Raw genomic sequence first — 22,947 nt, forward strand, 5'->3', positions numbered from 1 at the left:
AAATGACCCGCCTACAAAAAACTGCTTGTAAATCTCTCAATATGCTATATTATTTCTAAACGTTGGATTCAATCGTTTTGTCAACTTATTTACTGTCGATCAGCACAGGTTTTGTATTTCTTTGTGAAGCTTTTATTGATTTTAAGTTTATGCTCCTAAGTGTTTTTTTGTTTTTTTTTTGAGGTGAATAAGGCTACATTCCCTTAGGGCCAGATTTACTAAACGGGGCAAATTAGCGCGAGAGCGCAATTCCACAAATGCACCAATGGGAGTGGCAAGTTTTGCGCGTGATCTACTGCTGATGCGCAAATTTAAGAACACAGACGCAGTCAAATAATTTGCATAATGACCAACGCAATCTACCAAGAGCAGCGCAAATTAGCATTGGGTCGCAAATAAGCAGAGCTGATGCTCCTCAGGTGCGGGTCGACTCAGGCACAACTTGTTATATATAATCTGACAAACATGTACACATATTTGGCAAAGGATATGTTCAGATAACGTCTAACTCTGGCATTCCAAAGAAATTAATACGAGTGGAAAATATTTTCTCCCTTCTACCACGCGCTCTCTGTTCTCTGCGGTGTCTCCTCCTAGCAGCAACGATTGCAGCCATGTCGCAAAATGGGTTAAGACACGCTTTTTTTTGGGGCATTAAATTATGGCGCAAATACCAGTAAATTGACTAGCGCAAACATTAGTAAACTGCGTTGTGTGATTCGTTTAAATACTCTCCTCCCATAAATTTTGCGTCTGAAAGGGAAACTCCTACAAATGCATATACCATAAGTTCAGCCACAAAAACAACTCAGTCCACACCTTTTTAGCGCTAATTTTGCACTGCATGATTTTAGTAAATCCCGACAGTAGTTTAACGCCAAAAGAGGGCTTGTTGGCGCAAGCTGTTAGTAAATCTGGCCCTTAATGCTCAATTCCGATTTTTGCTCAGATCTGATTTTTTTTTGTATAGCTGTTCACATTGTTGTTTTAAATGTGGCCAATATCAGATTTCCAGTGTGAACAGATCATGGTCCTGAACTGACCTGCATGAGCAAAAGAACGATACAAACGGGGTTGTCAGGTTTTCACCAAAAATCCACTCACCAAAAAGTCCAAAACTAGCCCAATCCATTCCGTGTGGTATCCCGGTAAAAATCGCGGGTTAAATATCGCATTAGTGCGGTCGCTTCAACCCGAGGCAACAGTGAAAAAGTAACCTAATTCTGCGGGAAAATCGCGCACTTGGCAACACACACAGCACGCTGTCATACGGAAGTAAACATGGAGGGCTTTAAAGTAAGCGATTACGCATTTATTTACAGTGTGATTTTTAAGGCAGGTCATTTTTGACCCGGAACACCAAATAAGGTGAAGGAGAGCAGACTGGTTGCAAAATGAACACATCTTCTATACTTAAAAACCAAAACTGTGATTCAAAAAAAACTGCACAATTTTTAATTAGTGTTCAAATTTCCCACTGTATTAAAATCACATTTGTACACTCAAGAGTTCACACACAAAATAGAGTCTTCTAGGAGAGAGACGGTGCAACAAGATATAGAAAAATACAAAAACAATCTACAAGGAGTAAACGGCAACAACCTCTAAAACCACGAAACACAATCATAGGATTCAAACAAACTGAACCCTGAACAACCACAGTGTTGATCAATCTGTTCACAAGTGTCTTTCACTCATGTTCAGTATATCACAGCAGAGAATCAAGGGAGATGATGAACTTGGACCAATTATGATACCAAAAACAAAACAAAACTTGTGGAAAACAAAGGGAACATTGTTCAGAACATTAATTCAATGATTCATCCTGAAATGTGTTCAGGTCAATGAGAAGGTTGAGTGATATCAGCTGAATCTGATGTTTGTTGTGCTACTCATCTTGGACTAAAGGCCCGTTCACAATAACTGTGAAGTTTAATAATCGTTCTAACTCTAAGAGAACAGCAGAGTCCACGCCACAATTATAATGATAGCAACACAGAGGAATGATAAAAACATTGACAGCCAATCAGAATCCATCCTATGGAAGCCCATTTCCGCCACACAAGAAAAAAATAATGACATCAAAAGTCAAAATTATGACATACCAAGTCATAATTATGATAAAACAGTTGAAATTATGACATAGTAAGTCATAATTATGCGATAAAAAAGTCAAAATTATTACTTATACCCCCAGTTGCACAGACTAAAATGTGTGTTTGAGCTGTTTTAACTGAAAGCAACTTGCACTGAAAGATCTTAAAATATGTCAGTGCAACTGTTTTGTCTCAAGATGGACACCAGTGATGATTTTTTCTAGTGTACATTTATAAAAGCTACTTACATATCCTAATTGAACTAAGGCCTAATCTTGGCTTAGGCTAAGCCCTGTCTGTGAAACCGGCCCAAAAAGTCATGACATACTAAGTCTTAATTATGAGATAGTCAAATTTATGACAAAAATTTGAAATTATGATATACAAAGTCATAATTATGAGATAAAAAAGTTGAAATTATGACATACTAGGTCAAAATCTTGAGATGAAAAGTCAACAGTATGACAAAAAAAAATGAAATTATGACATAGTAAGTCTTAATTATGATACAAAAATTTAAATTATGACATACCCAGTCAAAATTATGAGATGAAAAGTCAAACTTAAGACATAAAAAGCTGAAATTATGACAGTTAATTATGAGATGTCATAATTCTGAGATAATTTTTTAAAATTATTTAAAAAGTCATGACATACTAAGTCATAATTCTGAGATAAAGTCAAAATTCTGACAAAAATGTGAAATTATGATATACAAAGTCATAATTATGATAAAACAGTTGAAATTATGACATACCAAGTCGAAATTATGAGACAAAGTCGAAACTGACAAAAAGTTAAAATTAAAAGTGATAATGAGATAAAAAGTCGAAACTAACTCATGACTTGTGCATGTCTTATGTCAATTTCATCTTGTGTCATAATTTCAACTTAGTATGTCATGAGTTTTTAAGTAATAATTTAGACTTTTCATCTTATAATTATGACTTACAAAAGAATGTTTTTTATGTGGCAGAAATGGGCTTCCATACTATCCTTCTTTAAAGAGCTTGACCATTTAAAGCGGCAGGTGACAAAACTGCAGAGCGCTTATAATAAACAGAACATTATGGTGCGTTAATGTGGACACTAATATAGTTCTGGTTATAGTTCTCGTTCTTGGTGTGAATGGGCCTGAAGAGCCTGAAGCTCACACTGAGTGAACACAAGCCGGAAAACTCGATTTGGCTGACGGGAGGAAGAGGAGAATGTCTGTATACAGATAAAGACGCATACAGAACACATGAACCGTGAAGAAGTGTTTACGAGAGCACAACACAAATATAAAAGAGAGAACGGGAACATTATGATGCCGCTCTGTCTTGACAGGACCACATGATGCGGGTGCAGAATTACGCAAAAGTGAAGGTTTCCAACTGCTGATGCCACTGTAGAAACGCTCTTTTTCAGGAAAGATTACTTCCACCATGGAATAAAAATATAAAAAGCTAATTAAGACTTTTTATCTTGCAATACCGACTTTCTCGGAATTCTGAATTTACATCTTGCAATTCTGACATTTTTCCCCTTCGAATTCTGAGTTTATATCTCGCAATTCTGACTTTTTACTCAGAATTCTGAATTTACATCTCATAATTCTGACTTTTTCCTGAATTCTGAGTTTATATCTCGCAATTCTGACTTTCTTGGAATTCTGAATTTACATCTCATATCTCTGACTTTTTTCCTGAATTCTGAGTTTATATCTCGCAATTCTGACTTTCTCGGAATTCTTAATTTACATCTTGCGATTCTGACTTTTTTTGCGGAATTCTTAATTTACATCTCGCAGTTCTGACTTTTTTCCTCAGAATTCTGACTTTTTTCCTCAGAATTCTGAGTTTACATATCGCAATTCTGATTTTTTCCTGCAATACTGAATTTATTTCTCGGAATTCTGAGTTTACATCTTGCAATTCAGACTTTTTTCCGGAATTCTGAGTTTACATCTTGCAATTCAGAATTTATTTTTTGGAATTCTGAGTTTATATCTCACAGTTCTTACTTTTTCCTCGGAATTCTGACTTTTTTCCTCAGAATTCTGAGTTTACATCTCGTAATTCAGATTTTTTCTCGGAATTCTGAATTTACATCTCACAATTCTGACTTTTTTCTCCGAATTCTGAGTTTATCTCATTCTCAGGAGAAAAGAAATCTGAGAAAAAAGTCAGAATTTTGAAATATAAACTCAGAATCCCTAGAAAAATGTCAGCACTGCGAGATAAAAAGTCGCAATTAACCTTTTTCCATTTTTATTCCATGGCAGAAACAAGCTTCCATACTGCTCACTGCCAGCCGCAAGTCCTTTATTCAGCGGGAGAAAGCATCCAATAACAGACGAGCAAGTAAAACCGCATTTATGACTGATTTGACTGCAGTCTTAATCACGTGAGTGGACATGATTGAGCTTCATCTGATTGGCTGCAGGAAGCCGATAGTGTGTTTGCTGGACTCGCTTCCCTTACTTGATCCAGAAACAAGACTTTATTCATTATTAAAAATATATATATAAATATATATTTTATAGAATGTCAATTACAGAAATAACAAATCTGAGCCTAATTAAATTAAAGCCCATGTGAGATTGACTGACATCTTATCACAGACATCTGGAGTTCTTCATTGCACCGCGGCCTGAGTTTGTGTGTTATTGCAACATCACAGGAAGCTGCTGCTCAGTTACTGTACGCTACACGTCTCTGCACTGGACTCATTGCCCGCTTCGTCCTGAGGGTTTGCTTCCTGCTCATCCGGAGGAAATAAACTCTGTCTGAGGCCCATCAGCAGATCTCGGCCGTCACTGGGCGGAAGGTTCCCTAGATAGTACTGAGGCGCCAGCTCCACCAACCTACAACACACAGGTTTAAACCTTGGAGATAAACCAGCTTAAACCACTTAAAGACCAGCAGGGATTTGATACGATCACACTCACATTTGAGGGTGAATCTCAGATACGATGCAGATGCAGTTGTCGTGCGAGATGGTGAAGTCGTGATAAAGCACCCAGCTGGGCGGGTCGGGCCGCGGCCGGCGGCAGTGGTACGACGAGAACGGGTGGAGGTGAGCCACGTGCCGGTGTGTGAGCAGCAGATAGTTCCCAGAGCCATCAACGTCATGAGCAACCTGAAGATCAAACACACTGCAGACTTAAAACTGATCATGTACCGCCATCACAGTGTAATAAACCTCAATCTGATGCTGCACACTGAGACTGACCAATCGGAATCAACTATTCCAGACATAAAAACAACACTGCTCATGTCTGTACAGGCAAAACCTTTCCACATCATTTGCATTAAATACATCTGTTATCAGCCTGCGTCTTGTGCACTGAATTCTGGGATCATGGACTGAAACTAAACCATTTTAATTTGGCTTTGTAGACTAATTCCTGTGGTTAATGTTAGCTAGTTAACACACATTTGTGTAAAGATACAGACACAAATAAATACAAATACTGACAAATATATTCTTTTATTTGTTAACAGTATTATAGTTTGAGTTCTATGCCTTTCATTGCAATGCAAATCAAACACATTACGGGGTTTTAATAATAATAATTACTTTAATTACTATGATTTTAATTGCAATGCAAATTTAAAAGATTATGGAATTTTAATAATAATAACAACTAGATAAAAAAAGTTTGTCAAGACAAACTTTGATGTTGGCTTGGGAAAGCCTGACCAAGTCTGAATAAGTTTTAAAAGCTTAAAGTTTGAAGGTTCTCAGTTTGAAGTAGTTTGAACATGTTAACATGTTTTATCGTGTTGCTAGCATTAATTAGCATGTTGCTAACATAATTTAACATATTGCTAACATGAATTAGCATGCTTGAACACATTGCTAACATGAATTAGCATGTTGCTAGCATGATTAAGCATGTCGTTAACCTGTTTTAAACACAATGCTAACATGGATTAGCATGTTTTAGCATGTTGCTAGCATGAATTAACAAATTGCTAATATGTTTTAATATGTTGTTAATATAAATGAACATTTTGCTAACATGAATTAGCATGTTGTTAGCATATTTTAACACATTGCTAACATGAATTAACATGTTGAATTAGCATGTAGCTAGCATGATTTAGCATGTTATCATTATTTAACATGTTTTAACATGTTGCTAGCATTATTTATCTAACAAACATTTTTAACACATTGTTAGCATTAGTTATCATTTTTAACATTGCTAGCATGAATTAGCATGTTGCTAACATGATTTAACATGTTTTAACACATTGCTAACATGAATTAGCATGTTGTTAGCACATTTTAAAACACTGCTAGCATGAATTAACATGTTTTAACATGTTGCTAGCATTTGTAACATGTTTTAACACATTGCTAACATGAATTAACATGTTTTAACATGTTGTTAGCATGTTTAGCAAAGTGCTAGCATGAATTAGCATGTTACTAACATGAATTAGTGAATTGTTAGTATGAATAAACACACTGCTAGCATGAATTAACATTTTGCTAGCATGAATTAACAAATTGCTAGCATGATGTAAGCACATTTTAACCCACTGCTAGCATGAATTAACAAATTGCTAGCATGATGTAAGCACATTTTAACCCACTGCTAGCATGAATTAACAAATTGCTAGCATGATGTAAGCACATTTTAACCCACTGCTAGCATCAATTAACACATTGCTAGCATGACGTAAGCACATTTTAACCCATTGCTAGCATGAATTAGCATGTTTTAACACATTGCTAACATGAATTAGCATGTATTAGCACGTTGCTAGCATGTTCTAAGGTAGTTGCTAGGCTTTGCTAGTGATAAATACTTGTTGGATGAAGCTTAAATACTCTGTTAGGGTTATTGTATAAAAGTTTTGACTCCCTCAATGAAAGTCTATGGGATTTTTCGTAGTTTTGATCATCCGTTTAACGAAAATCGTACATCGGATCAGTTTGAAAAGATACAGCACACCAAGTGTGAAGGTCACCTGAGTTTGGTGGTTCTAGCTTGAAAGCCCTAGGAGGAGTTAAGAGTCAGAAAGTTTTGTCTCAGAAGAAAAGTTAATAGCATTTCAGTATGTTGGCTTTCTCAATAATAATGAAGACCACTTTTTCGGGTTTAATTACAGTCAGGTGTGTTGGTGCATTAAACTCCACAGTGGCACGAGGTATGAGGAATCCTGCTCTACAATGTCTGTCAGCCAATCAGAGTCCAGCATTCTAGAGTGCCGTGCTTTAGTTTATTAACCGTCTCACTATGAGCGTGTGTGTTTACCTTCAGGAAGAAGCCTGATATCAGAGCTCTCTTTATATTGGTGCTGTTATCCTGGCAACCAAAGGCGGGAGGAGAGACGGGCAACTCGATTCGCTGCATCACCTCCAGTAGCTCCGCCCTAATCACCACAGCCAATCGTAACGCAGAGGCGTTTAAGAAGTTTGTCCTGCACCAGACCTCATCTTCATTATCTGAGGAGACACAGAAACATCAGTTTCTAGTGATCCAGTGCGAAGCATTAGTATAAAGACGTCACTCACGCTGCAGATATGCGTTATAGACGTTGATGAGGGTCATGTGATCTCCCTCCGGATGCAGCAGGGGGCGTCTGTGCGTCGCAGCCGCCTCTTCTTTATTTACCGGAGGTGTGATGAACCACGGCGGAGCTGGAAGTCATCAAACACACACGTCTCATCTTACTGAAGGCCTTTGTGTATGTAAGCGTGAGAGTCGTTCATCTGTATACAGTACCGGTCAGCATGGCAGCGATGGTCAGGAGCTCGTTGACGCAGTCGAACTCACAGGACGCGATCAGAGCTTTGGCTAACGGCGGCTCCAGTGGAAGTTCAGACATGATGATTCCCACCTCCGACAGATTCCCGTCGTCATCGAGAGCCGCCAGATAGTCCAGATCCTCCAGGGCCTGCATCAGCGCCTCAGGAGCTGCACAAACATACATAAGCTTTCTCAAAATGCAGCAGGGTTTCACTGGGCAGCTGGAAACATCATGTCTGATGTAATAAGAGCTTCCATAGAAGAACTCTAGTCTGACCTGGCCGGTCCAGGAACTTGCACTGGCCCATGTCTGCGATGTCCAGCCTCTTGAGGAGCAGCACCAGGTGACTGAGGTTGGCTTCGGCCACCGCTGGACAGCGAGCCACAGGCATCTCCTCCTCATACATCAGCTGAGAGTACAGCCGAAAACACACACCTGTGAACACAACACAGCCCTGCCATCCTTCACATAACTCATACACAGTTATTGAACTGAACGGAATCAACACCAGTGTTCATTCTGACAGCAAATTTTGACTTCGTTTTACTCATAATTTAGTCTGAATTGTTTTAGTTTTAGTCAGGGAGCCTTGCTGACCAACAAAGGTATGTGACATGGGAGAGCCTTCAATCAAGACCTCAGTTTTACTTTCATTTAATTGTAGAAAGTTGTTAGAAAGCCAAAGCTTAATGTCACTGTAACATTCGTGTACTTTGTCCAGAGAACATGTTTTATATAAACCGAAGATCATCAGCATAGAAATGGTACGCAATACTATACTTCTGAAAAATAGAGTTCAGAGGATGCATATACAGAGAGAACAACAGCGGTCCCAAAATTGACCCCTGAGGAACGCCACTTACTAAAGGAGCCAGTGTGGAGGAAAAGACTCCTAGATAATAACCCTAATGGGTTCGATTACCAGGAAATGCATGAACTGGTCAAACGTAAGCACTGAACGCAATGTGAGTCGCTTTGGATAAAAGCATCTGCCAAATGCATAAATGCAAAATGCCCTGATTTTTAATTCATATGAAACGCAGAAAGCTTATGTTGATCTTTTTATACAACGACAGTGGATGGGACTGAACTAACAAAGCACCATAAAAGTACTTAGAGCATGTATGGACCACTTTCATGATGCTTTTGCGTCTTTTTGAAGCTTTAGTTTCACTCATTGTAAAATTTCAACAGAAGAAAGAAAGTCACATGGGTCTAAAACAAGGTTCTCTCTTTTTCATATTCCATTAAAGTGCTGTATTATGCTATTTCAAAGGTTCCTAATGTTGTTTTGGAGTCTCCTATCACAGGTTTATATTCATCAAAAAACACTTTCATTTTCTTATAATATCCACTGCAGCATCAGCTCTTTTCTCACAGTGTCTGAAATGGTTCGATCAAGGATTCGGTCTCTCTAAACCCCGCCTTTCTGAAAGCCTCTCTGCTCTGATTGGTCAGATGGCCCAGTCTGTTGTGATTGGTTGGAAACCAAGCTCTCATTAGCATATCTGAATTTCAGCACTTGACACACAGCGATTCGAACAGTAACGATGGCGTCGGTTTTACCGTATCAATCTCATCAAAGTGGATTTGCTTTGGCAGCAGAAAACAGCGTCTTCTCGACATGAACAACACGAACCAAACTCTTCCAGTCTCAGATACAACTACAGTGTTTGAGGGCGGGGCATAACAAATGCTGTTCAGCCAATTGAGACCATAGGCTGGCATTATGCAAATTAGTTATAAATCAATGTAGGTTCAGCAGGAAGTGAGACTGGAATTACTGACGACTCCTTTCAGTTCAGAACTGCTTCTTTCTTTTAGGAGACAAAAACTTTATTTATCTGCACTTTGATCTTTTACATTCACAAACAGCTCAATTACACACTGCATGCAAGATAGTATTCGAAAAAGCATAATAGGGGCACTCTAATAACATGTTGATTTACCCACCGGGCAGTTTGCCGTTGACCCTCCGGGCTCGCGTGTCAGCCTGCTGTTTGCTGATGGGCTGCTGAAGCTGTGAATCCGCTCGGATCTGTGGGTTGTAGATCTGTGGAGGAACAGCAGGGTGAACAACACTGAGCCTCGTGCGTCAGAAGAACCCACACAAACCCTGATCTCCACAGACTCACGGTCTTCAGCTGGACGCCGGTGTCGATGACGTAACGGATGTTGCGGAGGGAAAACGACGCCTCTCCTAAGACATCGGTGAGGATGACCCTGCGTCTGTGGGCCGGAGTCTCCTGCTCGTCCTGCTGCGTGTCCTCAATGCTCTCGGTGTCGTAAAGCTCCTGCAAAGAGCCTCCGACGGCAGCGTGCAGCGCGATCACGCGTAGAGACGACAGATGAGCGCTCAGAGACACACACTCCTTCTCCAGCGCCGCACGACACTCCTGGATCTCCTGACAAACACAACAAACATCCTGGTCATATGTACATCACTGATGGATGAACTCATTACAGTCCCACTTCAGTGGGCCTTTAAATATAAATATTTATTGAACCTGTTAACTCGATCTCAAATATGAGGATTTGATAGGATCTTTTCCTCTGTAACTGTTCGATGAAGTATAAATTATTTTGCTCAGCTGACTTTGTGAATAACGCATGCAAAAGTACATTTTGCTTTAGGACGTTAACTTTTCAACAGCAAATCCATCTTCAACACGTTCTTCACAGTGAATCTCACACCAGCTCTGTGAAATCAGAAGCTTTGAAACTTTTCTCCAGCTTTGAAAGTTTCTCCAGCAGAAAGAGGTCAGTTTGCACAAGGGACTGAAGGAGGGAGTGACGCTGTTGACAAAAGGTGAGTCCATGTTTGTGTGTGATTCAAATGAGGAGATCAGTGTGCTGAGATGATATAGGACTGCTTTACATTACTTACATGTGAGAGAGAAAAGAGAGGAGGAACTTTTATATATAAAAATATATTTAAAAATGGAATTATAAAACAAATAAGCAAAAATAATAAGTACTACGTAGTCTGTAAAATGAGACACACACCTGCACGCTGGGGAGGAACACTAGTATGTCGCCTTCCTCTCCCCTGCGGTGCAGATCCAGGATCATGTGACAGGAAGCTGTGGCCAGGTCGCGTCCTGTTGGCGGGTCCCGGTACAGAATCTCCGTGGTGGTGATTTGTGAGGGAACGCTGAGGTGAGGAACACTCTCTCCCAGGAAGCTGGCGAAGGTCTGAGCGGAGGCGGGCGCCGTGAGCACCAGCACCCGGAGCTCGTGGCGCTGCTGGCACACGTCACGCAGCAGCCCCAGCAGGACGTCCGTGGCCACCGTGCGCTCCTGAGCCTCGTCGATGACCAGAACCCCGTACTGGCGCAGCAGAGGGTCTGACATCATTTCCTCCAGCAAGAGGGAGTCCGTCACAAACCTGCAGATTTCCAGCACAAGCATTACTATGTGATCAATGAGCATGCAGCTGAGAGCAACGAGCGTGTCACGGCCTCGTACCGCAGTATGGTGTCTGGGGTGCAGCCGTCCTCGTGCGGGACCCTGTAGCCCACCTCTAACCCCAGACTCAAGTCCATCTCATCGGCCACTCTGAGCGCCAGACTGCAGGCGGCCGCCGCGTACGGCTGACAGCAACACACCAGACCCTGAGAGAACTCATGTGACAGAGCGTACTCCACACACCACTGAGGAACCTACACACACACACACACACACCAGAGAAAGAGGCACATCAGAGGACAGAACACAACAGAACACAATACAATACAATACAACAGGATAGAATAGAACAGGCTAGAATAGAATAGAATAGAATAGAATAGAATAGAATAGAATAGAATCAAGCGAAATAAAACAGAACAAAACAGAATAGAATACAATACAATACAATACAACAGGATAAAAGAACAGGCTAGAATAGGAGAATAGAACAGAATAGAATAGAATTGAATAAAACCTTAGAATTTAAAAGAACAGAATAGAATAGAAAAGAATAGGACCAAATAGAACATGATGGGGAGAACAGGTAGAATAGAATAGAATAGAATAGAATAGAATAGAATAGAACAGAACAGAAGAGAACAGAACAGATAAAATAGGATAACTAGAATGGAACAGGACAGCATAGAATGGAACATAATATAAAAGAACGGGATGGAACAGAACAGATTAAAAATAATCGAACAGAATAGAATACGACAATAGAATAGGACAAAACAGAATAGACTAGAATTTGACAGAACAGGACAGAATAGAACAGAATGGGATGGAACAGAACAGATTAAAAATAATAGAATAGAATGGGACAGAACAGAAAAGAACAACAATAAAATAGATCAAAATAAAATAGTACAGAATATAATAAAACAACAAATTAAAAAATAGAATAGAATAGAATGTGAATTCTAGACTAGAATGTGACAGAATAGAATAGGATGAGACAGGACAGGATGGAAAAAATATAACAATAGAATAAAACAAAATAGAACAGAACAGAAGAGGACAAAGAATAGAATGTGACAGAACAGGACAGAACAGGACAGAATAGAACAGAATGCGATGGAACAGAACAGATTAAAAAGAATAGAATAGAACAGAACAGAAAATAGATCAAAATAAAATAGTACAGAACAGAATATAATAGAACAGAACAGATTAAAAATAATAGAATAGAACAGAATGTGAATTCTAGACTAGAATGTGACAGAATAGAACAAAACAGGATGGAACAGAACAGATTGAATAGAACAAAATGGGACAGAACAGGACAGGACAGAATGGGGAAAAAATAACAATAGAATAGAACAAAATAAAATAGAACAGAACAGAAGAGGACAAAGAATAGAATGCGATGGTACAGAACAGATTAAAAAGAATAATAGAACGGGACAGAACAGAAAATAGATCAAAATAAAATAGTACAGAACAGAATATAATAGAACAGAACAGATTAAAAAGAATAGAATAGAATAGAACAAAACAGGATGGAACAGAACAGATAGAATAGAATAGAATAGAATAGAATAGAACAGAACAGAATGGGACAGAACAAGACAGGACAGAATGGGAAAAATATAACACTAGAATAGAACAAAATAAAATAGAACAGAAGAGGACAAAGAATAGAATGGGACAGAACAGGACAGAATAAAAAAAGAGTAGAACAGAATAGAATAGAATGAAACAGAATAGGATGGAATAGAACACAATAGAATATGACTCAATTACTCCTTTCTTTCAGGAATCAAGCCTGCAGTCTTCTGGTTACAGCCCTGGGGAATGTTCTGGATTAATCCATGTTAATACACTCTTTTGGTAACATCTGTGACACACTGTCCATCACCACACAAGAGTCGTGCTGACAGTAAACAATCACAGTGGAAGTCTGCGGGTCAGGTGTACTGAAGGTTTATGTGCAGAAACATGCAGCTTGTATTTCTGCTAAATTGCTTGCTAATTCTTCCTTACAAAAATATTTATTATTTGAGCTGAAAACATCATTTTGTGGAAACTATGATACATTTTATTTTTCTTTGATGAATAGAAAGTTCAAAAGAACAGCATTATTTTGAAACAGGAATCTGTTGTATCATTTTAAATGTCTTTACTGTCACTTTTGATCATTTTAGTGCATCCTTGCATTTTTACCAAAAAAAAAAAAAAAATCCATGTAAACAGTGCCTTACGGAGAGAGAGGAATCCAGATTGGTCCAGCACTTTTCAGCAACATCTGTGTCCTTCATATTTTATCATGTAGTAACGGTGTCATTAAAACAAAAAAATATCTGATTCACCGCACTGCATGCTGTGCCTAACAGCAACCTTTAGCCGTGACTACAATATCTTGTCGCTTAATTACGCCGCCTCATTTTCTTTGCTTTTAGAGACTGGCGGAAAAGATATTTTTCAGTGGTGATAAACATCATGACACAGATGCCGTCCATTCAGCTTAACATGAACCTCCTGATGAATGAATAATGATCTTTTCAGTCACTAATAGCAGGTGCATTAATAGTTGGACCGGACAGGTGTCTGTTAACCAACAATGGCATTAGAGATTAATAACTTCAATAATGTGGCTTTGAAATAACACTGTAACTATCATATCTAGAAGATGCTGCTAATGCATGTTGAACTTCACATTACGCCAAGGAACTATCAACAGATCATGAGCGTGAAGCAGTGAGTGTTTGTGATGTACGTAAGGTGTGCTCCACCTGTGTGCTCTTCCCCGTTCCTCCGTCTGCGCTCAGGACGATCATACTGTGCGACTCCATGTGCTCCAGCAGACTGAACTTCAGACTCCACACGGGCAGCTGCTTCCTCTCCTCCAGCAGACTGTAGTAGCGAGAGGAAAACGGCAGCCCGTCGTAGGGGTTTACCTCCAGATCGGCCAGATCATCGTCTGCTCTCTCGCCGTCCTCCTCCAGGTCTCCGGACAGCAGAGATGATATGGAGAGATTGTCCAGGCCTGAGAGCGCAGGAGAAGGTTTCGGGACAGCCGTGGAGGACATGCTGAACGTGGACGGGCTGCTGACAGAGCCCTGAGGTACCCCGCAAATGAAAATTACCTACACGGAAGAAATCAACAGGAGCTTAATTTGATATCATGCATGTAAGGAAACATTTAAGGTTTGGTGGGACAAAAATGTAAACGCCCAAGAAAACCCCATACTGATCAAACACCAATGTGAATGTGGTTAGGGTTCACTACAGCTCAACACACCGCTAAATCAACAACAAGCCAACATAGATGAAACTGGTTGTACATTCATTACATCTATTTATAATGTGAATATAATGAATTATTGATTCTGCTGAAGCAAATAAAAAAAGCCAAAATGATTTGACTGCACCGTCCATGGCTCACGCTGATTTGAATGCACCCTATGACATCATTTCCATCATGAAAATTTTTTCGCCATTTTGCATTTTGAACTTTTTCAAACTCTTCCTAGAACGTTTGTCCAATTTGCACGAAATTTGGTATGTAGCATCTACACACACACCAGGCAAAAAGTTATTAAAAGATTTTTGATCGACTAATCCGTTCTTGTACAGCGCGTCAACGAATTTGACAGTGAGCACGCAAAAATGGATTTGATGCTGTATCTTCGCCATGATTTGGTGTATCGACACCAAACTTGGTATAGTGCATGACTTGGGGGTACATGCACACTATCATCACAGCGCCACCTACTGGTGCCGAGACAGGAAAAATGTCAATTTTTGCTTATAACTTTAGAATGCCTTGTCCTAAAATCATGAGGATGTTCTCCTTGAGGCATGCTGAGTTAGACTATATCCAATTTTCTTTGGTCGACCATTTTGGGGATCGGCCATTTTGAGTTTTGTGTTTTACAAACACATGAATGTATCGTTACGAAACTCTGTATGATTTATCAAGGCCATGTTCTGAGAGGACCTGTAACGTTTTAGATCCTCTAGCGCCCCCTAGTGGTCAAGAGATAATGAAATTTATGAAAATGCTTATAACATATGAAAAATTGAACATATTGTCATTTAACTTACATCATTAGATTTGACTGCGAGAACGCAAAATGGATATGTGGCTGTATCTTCGCAAAAGTTTTGTTTATTGACACGAAACTTGGTACATGTCATCACAGGCATGAGTTGAGGGTGCATGCAGAGTTTCCTCATAGCGCCACCTACTGTTCAGAAGTTATAAACCATGTTATTATGTAATAAGTGCTTTAACTGATGTAATTTAAACAGCTTTATCCTAACCTCATGATCACAAATATTTCCTTTTCCTATTCGGCTTGACCCCGTAATTGCTTCTTGCAGCTATATTTGTTGTTGTTATTACAAAATAAAAATCTAAAAATGACAAAAAAGAAGAAATGTTACCAATGCACAATTTCTTACAGACTAAGGAACAGCTGAACTACTCTTTCCTGCAGCAGCAGCGAGTGCGAATGAAGTCAAGAAGAACAGCCGCTGAAGCTCTCAGTAATTCTACACATGTCAGGAATCCAGCACATGTCCTCCAGCAACTCAAACAAATGCACTGCAAAACGCAGGCTTCAGTGCATTATGTAAAGGACACTACAATGCTCAACACTATCCTGTTTTCCTCAGTGTTACGTAAACGAGTCACTATCACACTCTTTTTACTATCATAACCGCTACTTACACAATATGAGATCTGTCTCAGGTTAGTAAGACGGTATCTGATAACACATGCAGTAGAATAGAATTATAATGTAAATTAATTATATGTTAATACTACAACACAAGATATGTGATGTGATAAACAAGGCACTGATGCATTTGGGAGGAACTGACCAGGAGACAAAACAAAACAAACCAGAACAAAGCAGAAACAAGCTTAGGTTTTTGTGTGAGAATATGAGTGTCAGTGATATTGAGGTCAGATTAAAGCTCATCATAAACAACAAAACAACACAAACAACAGGGTAAAGCATGCAAAATCATCACTAAGCTTAAACATATCAGTGCTTTACATTACTTACATAGATCACACCCTGAACATGATTTTATTTGTATTTATAGAATATAAAAGGCCTGGCATTTGTTTTTGACTCGAAAACAACCATGATAAACACTGTGATATAGCATTAGGATAAGGCTAAATCAAATTTAGTATAACAGAGTAATTATTTTAAATACAATAACGATGTAATGGTATAATGTTTTACATGATATGATGAATAAATTCAGACGCGTTTCCTTTAAATCTGCATAATGACCGTGTATCAGCTGACTGTCAGAGATCAGACGACAACACGCCGAATAAACAGGAGAATAAGGACAAAAACAAAGCAGAACGAGAGGAAAACACATTTACCTAAAGCACATTTTCACCTCAGATCCGTCAGACTAACCCGATGAAATCAAACGATGTAAATGAGAGAAACAACGCGTTAATGTACATCCATCAAGACTCGCGATGACACAAAAAATAATATGATGTCCTTCAGAGAATAATGAGAATGTGACCGAAAGGCTTTAAAATCGATCCGTGTCTGTTTTAGTACAATATTACGACATCATTCATGACTGTTGACAGTATTTCATAGCCAGAGAGCGAAACTCCGCCGCCATGATGAAGCTCCACCGCGACTCACCTCACGGGCCGCGTCTCAAATCCTGCCCGGCTGCTGCCTGGACAGCACGGAATTGCGACACACTCACTACTGACGCCCTTCACTAGATAGGGAACTCAAGAGGTGTCGAGACACAGCCTCGTGCTCACCGGGCAGGTGGAGCTGAAACCTGAACTAGATAGTAGAGAAGAGAAAGGGTGGAGACCGACAACTAAATACTAAATGAATGAATGTTCAATAAAGAAAACAACCAACCAAAATAAATAGGTCAATGTATGATTATGAATTAAGAGTCGAGAAACAAAAAATAAATTGAAGTTCAGTATTAAAGTTGAGGTAGCCTGACATAAGTGACATCTGATACTAGTGTCCCTAAAAATATTGAAATCCCAAAGCCCTCAAACTTACACTACTGGTTATGTCAGAAGCTGATATGTTGGACCCTAAAGGTCAAGAGAGTGACTGGTTAGAATGGCCACATTAGCCCCTGCTGGTAGATACTATAATTACACCATGTGTCTAATAAATGTTGGCATGATGTAATTTTCCTGCAGGTCCAGAGTGATCAGTCAAGTGACATTTACAGCATATTGCCACAGCTTCTATAGGAGATCAGTTTAATTAGCATTAGCAAAAAGTGTCTGGTGTATTAATATAAAGACACAATTTCTCACATCAGTAAATTCCCTTTGACTCATTGACACATATCACACAAAAATGTGTTCAGCTGCTATAGTTGCTCTTTTCAAATGAACCAATAACTATTCAACTGATTCAGTTTGGTGAAAGCAGCATGTGACTTTCCATCAGCGGCTGCCTATTCTGACCCGAGGTAATAATTCCATAATTCTATTAAATCCAAGGGATATGTGACCTATTAAAGGTTAATCAGAGATAAATGATTGAAAAGCAGAGGGGACGTGTTAAATGTGACAATTCTGTCATTAGCGCGTGACTCTACAGACTAATCACTTCAGCACTCATTATTCCCTTGATTCAAGTGACTCGTTAGGCTCCCGGATGTTACATATGAACACTGAAGAACATGTCATGTATTTCAAGAACATTATTGTCAGATCTCTTTTTATTTCCTATTTATTGTCATTTGCAGAACTTAAAACAAAATGTGATTGTTACAAGCTTCTGTGCCACAAAAGTCTTTTTGAACCCAACAATCATCAGCCACTTTGATGACACAGTTGTTCAGATGCCTGGAGACACACTCAAAGGTGTTTCGCATGAACAGCAGAGGGCCAAGGACAGAGCCCTGGGGGACCCCTGTGTCCAAACTGAGAGAGTATGAGCTTTGATTGTGGATTCTAAAAACTGTTTTTGTTTGGTTGGTGTTTTAATGGCATGCCAGCCTCCTGAATACAAGTTTAATGGCGAAACATCAGACTTTGTCAGGGCGCCACGGACATGCCATTCAACGAAACCTAAGATCTTTGCAATTTAACATCGCTAAGGCCTTAAGATTAGACTGACCAAGTATGATGTTGTTCTAGTTAAATCTCAATGAGGAGTTAATCACAGTGTAAAACATGATATGTCCTGTTGCCCACAGGTGGCGCTATGACTGTAACTGAATATTGGCATGTTGATGTCTTCAGGCCAGGACTCTAATAAAACATGTGAAGTTTGGAGCAGATCGGACATTGTATGCCCAAGTTACAACAACTTACTGTTTCATGGTGAAACATCGAATTTTGCCGCCACAGACAAACTCTCCAGCGAAAACTCAAGATATTTGCAATTTGACGTTGCAAAGGCCTTTAGATTAGACTGACCAAATACTATGTTTGTCTGATAAAATCTCTAGGAGGAGTTCGTTAAAGTACAACGTCTGAAAATGGCAAAAACTACTACAAAAATTTTGCAAAGAAAATTCAAAATATCTCACTTCCTGTTGGGTTTTCAGATTTTGCACCCAGGGACTTTTTTGTAGGTATTGGGCTGTTACATGTGTCTACCGAATTTCATACTTGTACGTGAAACGTAGCGCGAAGGGCGGTTAATTGAAATTTTGTAGGTGACGCTATCGAGCCATTTTGCCACACCTAATTCTGAAACCCATATCAGACTTAAATTTTCACCACTTCTGACACGTGTGCAAAGTTTCTTGAGTTTTCGAGCATATTTAGGCCCTCAAAAATGCGATTCATTTCAGAGAAGATGAATAATAGACCGAGCAATTACCTCACACCATCAGTGCTCGGGCCCTAAATATGGTTTTTACAAGCGTGCCACAAAAGTCTTCTTGAACTCAACAATCATCAGCCACTTTGATGACACAGTTGTTCAGATGCCTGGAGACACGCTCAAGGGTGTTTCGCATGAACAGCAGAGGGCCAAGGACAGAGCCCTGGGGGACCCCTGTGTCCGAATTGAGAGAGTATGAGCTTTGATCATGGATTCTAAAAACTGTTGTTGTTTGGTTGGTGTTTTAATGCCATGCCAGCCTCCTTGGCTATTTTCATGGTGAGTAACAAGTTAAAAAACTTGTTGAAAGTAATGATGCCTAACAACTGTTGACCAGTTAGTCAACAGATCAAAGATCCAAAGCATATGCTTTAAAAAGGAGTGGTTTAATACAAGTAAAAACATGCAGTTCCATTATCAAAGAACAACACTTAAAATAAAGGTTCTTTATTGGCATCTATGGTTCTAAGACTAAAGTAATGTTTCCATTGAACTTTGCATCATTGTGAAAACCTCTGTTTGGAAACTTAAGTTTTTAAGAGTGAAGTTTCAAAAAGCTCTGAAATGAATGTTCTTGTGTTAATTCACAGCTGCCATTAAACCGTCTCACACCTTATGCCTGATCACGGGCCGCTAATGACGCACATCCCTGTTACTGGACAGCGTAGTGACCGGTCCACTGACCTAATCAGTTCACATCATTAACATTTAGATAGTTAAGGTTCCTTGATTGTAGCTAACAGGTAATAATGTGATAATATCACGCAGCAAAGAGAGCAAGGAGATATAAAAAGAGTCTCCTCACACCGTACAAATGAACATTGTTGCTCAAAAGCCGAATCTCTTCACCAGCTGTCAATTTCAGCCTTGATAAAGTAAGTACTGTGTCTTCATTTACAGTATTGTTATATTTAGAGACTGTTGTGTTGTATTATTACTGAGTTTCTGCCACAGATATGTCTGGAGGTCTGCTGTCAGTGATTTGTCTGCTGTGTCTGCTGTCTGTTTGCTCGGCCTGTTACATTTCCAACTGCCCCATCGGTGGCAAACGGGCCGTACAGGATTGGCCGTCTCGACAGGTGTGTTCATTAATTTCCTTAAGGCATGAGAACGTCCTGACCTGAATTTGAACGATAAAGACATGCTAACTGAGATTTAACGTCCTCGTTCTCTGTAGTGCATGTCATGTGGTCCTGGCGATCGTGGTCGGTGTTTTGGTCCCAGTATCTGCTGTGGTGAAGGTATCGGCTGTTTGGTGGGCTCTCCAGAAACGCTCCGATGTCTGGAGGAAGATTTTCTGCCTACTCCATGTGAAGCGGCTGGAAAAGTGTGCGGTTATGAAGGACGCTGTGCTGCTCCAGGGGTCTGTTGTGACACAGGTTAGTTTTACCTGTTTCATATCTTAACCCTCATGTTGTGTTCCAGTTAGGGGATTTTCTTTTTACTGAAAATGCTAGTTAAGGTTATTGCACAATGATGCACTTGCTTACTCAGGGTATAACAATTTTTCAGAAACTGTTGATAATTTTTGTACTTTTTTTCCCCATCTTGTTTCACTTGTGGTGTTCAGTGTCAAAAATGACCGGCCTACAAAAAACTGCTTATAAATCTCTCCTTATGCTACATCACTAAATATTGGATTCAATCTTTTTATCAAATTGTTTTCTTTCAATCAAGCACAGGTTTTGTTCAAAAACTGAGGTCTGAGTTGAGAAACACTGTTATAAAGTATCCCGCTACTTTTTTGGTGTGTGAAAATGTTGCAAAGATTCAGTTAATTTTCAGACCTTTTTGACCTTTTGACTGATTAGATCAAAGCAGTGATTCATTCATGAATCTGGCATCCGTAGTTATTATTCTTAACAGCTGATAGAAAAATCGGTAAAATATTGTCAAGGAAAGCGATTCTCAGGTTGGTATACAGTAAAAGCATTTATCAGTAATATTTTCTAGAGCACAGTGGTATTTCATGTGGCTCGCACCTGGATGGGATGCTAAAATCAATTTTTGTGTGTAAATCAGAGGGCTGCAGTGTCGATCAGTCGTGTGTGGATGGAGATAGTGATGGTACGGCCGCCGGTCAGCCCGCCACTAGCCAAGATCTACTGCTGAAGCTCCTGCACCTGTCAAGCCACGCCCACCCCTACAGACTCCACCAATGAAATACTCACAGAGGAGTGACATCGTCTCAGGAGGAGCCCGCCCAGCCACCAACCATCATCGACCTTTTGTAAACCAACTTTGTATAGCCACTAGATATTTGTATGGCTAATAAATAGCAGCAGATATTAGTAGAACTGTATTGATGATAGCTTGACTGTACGCTTGTGCAGCTATTAAACTATTAAAGAATTTCTCTGTATTAGTGCATTTCATCACAGCCACAGAATCAACCAGCGCTGAGTTCATAGAGACACAAGTAGATCTGTATGTTTCTGCAGATAATGTGAGAGCTGTTTGTCCATGCAAAGTCACTATTATGGGTTATAAACAACTTCAACTATAAAACCAGATATATATATATATAAAAAAAGACAAACTTTGATGTTGGCTTGAGAAAGCCTGACCAAAAACTTTGAAGCAGTTTTAAATGCAAGACGTTTGTAGTAGAAACACAGTACAGTATGTTGGCAACATAATCTAATCATTATATACAGTAATCATAAACACAGTTTGTATTCATAAAGGAGCTCAAAGGCAGTTCCTTCCCTCACAAAACTCATCATCTTGAACAGTTTTATCTTTGGTAGAATATAAAATGAGTAATATATTACAATACAAGCATTTCAGTCAGATACAATTTATGTAAGACGTCAAACCTTTAATCCGTGGGAAAAAATCAACCCGCAGCAACAATTTGAAATGATCCCAATTCCATAGGAAAACCGCAGACTTGGCAACCCTGTCTAGGCGCCACTGGTCGGGCTGTTGAGAACCACTTAAGAAGATGGAAAATGCTATTAAAACAATAAATGTGACCCAGAATGTATCGTGGTGTCGGAAAGTGTAAAAGCATTAACAAATTACCAACGGCCCCTGCACGAGTGCCTGTTTATATTCAAGGCCAGTACTCATCACAAGCCCTCCATAGTGTGCATGTGTCTGTACGAGTTTATGGTCAGTGCATCTACTCGGCTTGAACACCATAATAACCAAAGTCCAAATGTTCAGCTCCACTAAAACAGTTATACTGCAATAAAGCCTTCTCGAGTTAAACACCCACCTTCATTATCACACACTCACATATACACCGATCAGGCATAACATTATGAGCACTGACAGGTGAAGTGAATAACACTGATCATCTCTTCATCACGGCACCTGTTAGTGGGTGAGATTTATTAGGCAGCAAGTGAACATTTTGTCCTCAAAGTTGATGTGTTAGAAGCAGGAAAAATGGGCAAGCGTAAGGATTTGAGCGAGTTTGACAAGAACCAATTTTGCATCTCCAAAACTGCAGCTCTTGTGGGATGTTCCCGGTCTGCAGTGGTCAGTATCTATCAAAAGTGGTCCAAGGAAGGAGCAGTGGTGAACCGACGACAGGGTCATGGGCGGCCGAGGCTCATTGATGCACGTGGGGAGCGACGGCTGGCCCGTGTGGTCCGATCCAACAGACCAGCTACTGTAGCTCAAATTGCTCAAGAAGTTAATGCTGGTTCTGATAGAAAGGTGTCAGAATACACAGTGCATCAGTTTGTTGCGTATGGGGCTGCATAGCTGCAGACCAGTCAGGGTGACCATGCTGACCCCTGTCCACCGCCGAAAGAGCCAACAGTGAGCATCAGAACTGGACCACGGAGCAATGGAAGAAGGCAAGCCGGCGGAGGCAGTGTGATGCTT

The 22,947-nt window shown here is 39.8% G+C and overlaps 3 protein-coding genes across 3 annotated transcripts in view; 2 read left to right on the plus strand and 1 right to left on the minus strand.

Moving 5' to 3' along the window:
- LOC127512615 (GTPase IMAP family member 8-like) overlaps positions 1-22,947 on the plus strand; it is a 139,544-nt gene that overhangs the window by 59,335 nt on the left and 57,262 nt on the right. The window lies entirely within an intron of this gene.
- On the minus strand, positions 1,440-16,922 carry dqx1 (DEAQ box RNA-dependent ATPase 1). The gene is made up of 12 exons (XM_051893668.1): positions 16,650-16,922; positions 14,032-14,385; positions 11,315-11,508; positions 10,853-11,234; positions 9,982-10,251; positions 9,800-9,899; positions 8,123-8,281; positions 7,822-8,013; positions 7,611-7,736; positions 7,351-7,541; positions 5,029-5,219; positions 1,440-4,944 (listed from the first exon to the last, which is right to left on the minus strand). The coding sequence occupies exons 2-12, from the start codon at positions 14,326-14,328 to the stop codon at positions 4,776-4,778; spliced, it is 2,271 nt and encodes a 756-aa protein (XP_051749628.1). The 5' UTR covers positions 14,329-14,385; positions 16,650-16,922; the 3' UTR covers positions 1,440-4,775.
- Positions 19,834-21,461, plus strand: oxt (oxytocin). Its single transcript, XM_051893685.1, has 4 exons — positions 19,834-19,982; positions 20,062-20,186; positions 20,285-20,486; positions 21,130-21,461. Exons 2-4 carry the CDS (start codon positions 20,064-20,066, stop codon positions 21,267-21,269), a joined length of 465 nt encoding a protein of 154 aa, XP_051749645.1. The 5' UTR covers positions 19,834-19,982; positions 20,062-20,063; the 3' UTR covers positions 21,270-21,461.

This window comes from Ctenopharyngodon idella, chromosome 5, assembly GCF_019924925.1.
Source record: "Ctenopharyngodon idella isolate HZGC_01 chromosome 5, HZGC01, whole genome shotgun sequence".
NCBI lineage: Eukaryota > Metazoa > Chordata > Actinopteri > Cypriniformes > Xenocyprididae > Ctenopharyngodon > Ctenopharyngodon idella.

What these genes read in the sequence shown, in the direction of transcription:
- dqx1 (XM_051893668.1), bottom strand. Translation starts at nt 14,328, where the DNA reads ATGTCCTCCACGGCTGTCCCGAAACCTTCTCCTGCGCTCTCAGGCCTG. An exon ending in GAACGGGGAAGAGCACACAG is followed by an intron (nt 11,509 to 14,031) that starts GTGGAGCACACC and finishes GTGTGTGTGTAG; the next exon opens with GTTCCTCAGTGGTGTGTGGA. An exon ending in CATCGCTGCCATGCTGACCG is followed by an intron (nt 7,737 to 7,821) that starts GTACTGTATACA and finishes GATGACTTCCAG; the next exon opens with CTCCGCCGTGGTTCATCACA.
- oxt (XM_051893685.1), top strand. Translation starts at nt 20,064, where the DNA reads ATGTCTGGAGGTCTGCTGTCAGTGATTTGTCTGCTGTGTCTGCTGTCT. An exon ending in AGGATTGGCCGTCTCGACAG is followed by an intron (nt 20,187 to 20,284) that starts GTGTGTTCATTA and finishes CGTTCTCTGTAG; the next exon opens with TGCATGTCATGTGGTCCTGG. An exon ending in AGGGGTCTGTTGTGACACAG is followed by an intron (nt 20,487 to 21,129) that starts GTTAGTTTTACC and finishes TGTGTAAATCAG; the next exon opens with AGGGCTGCAGTGTCGATCAG.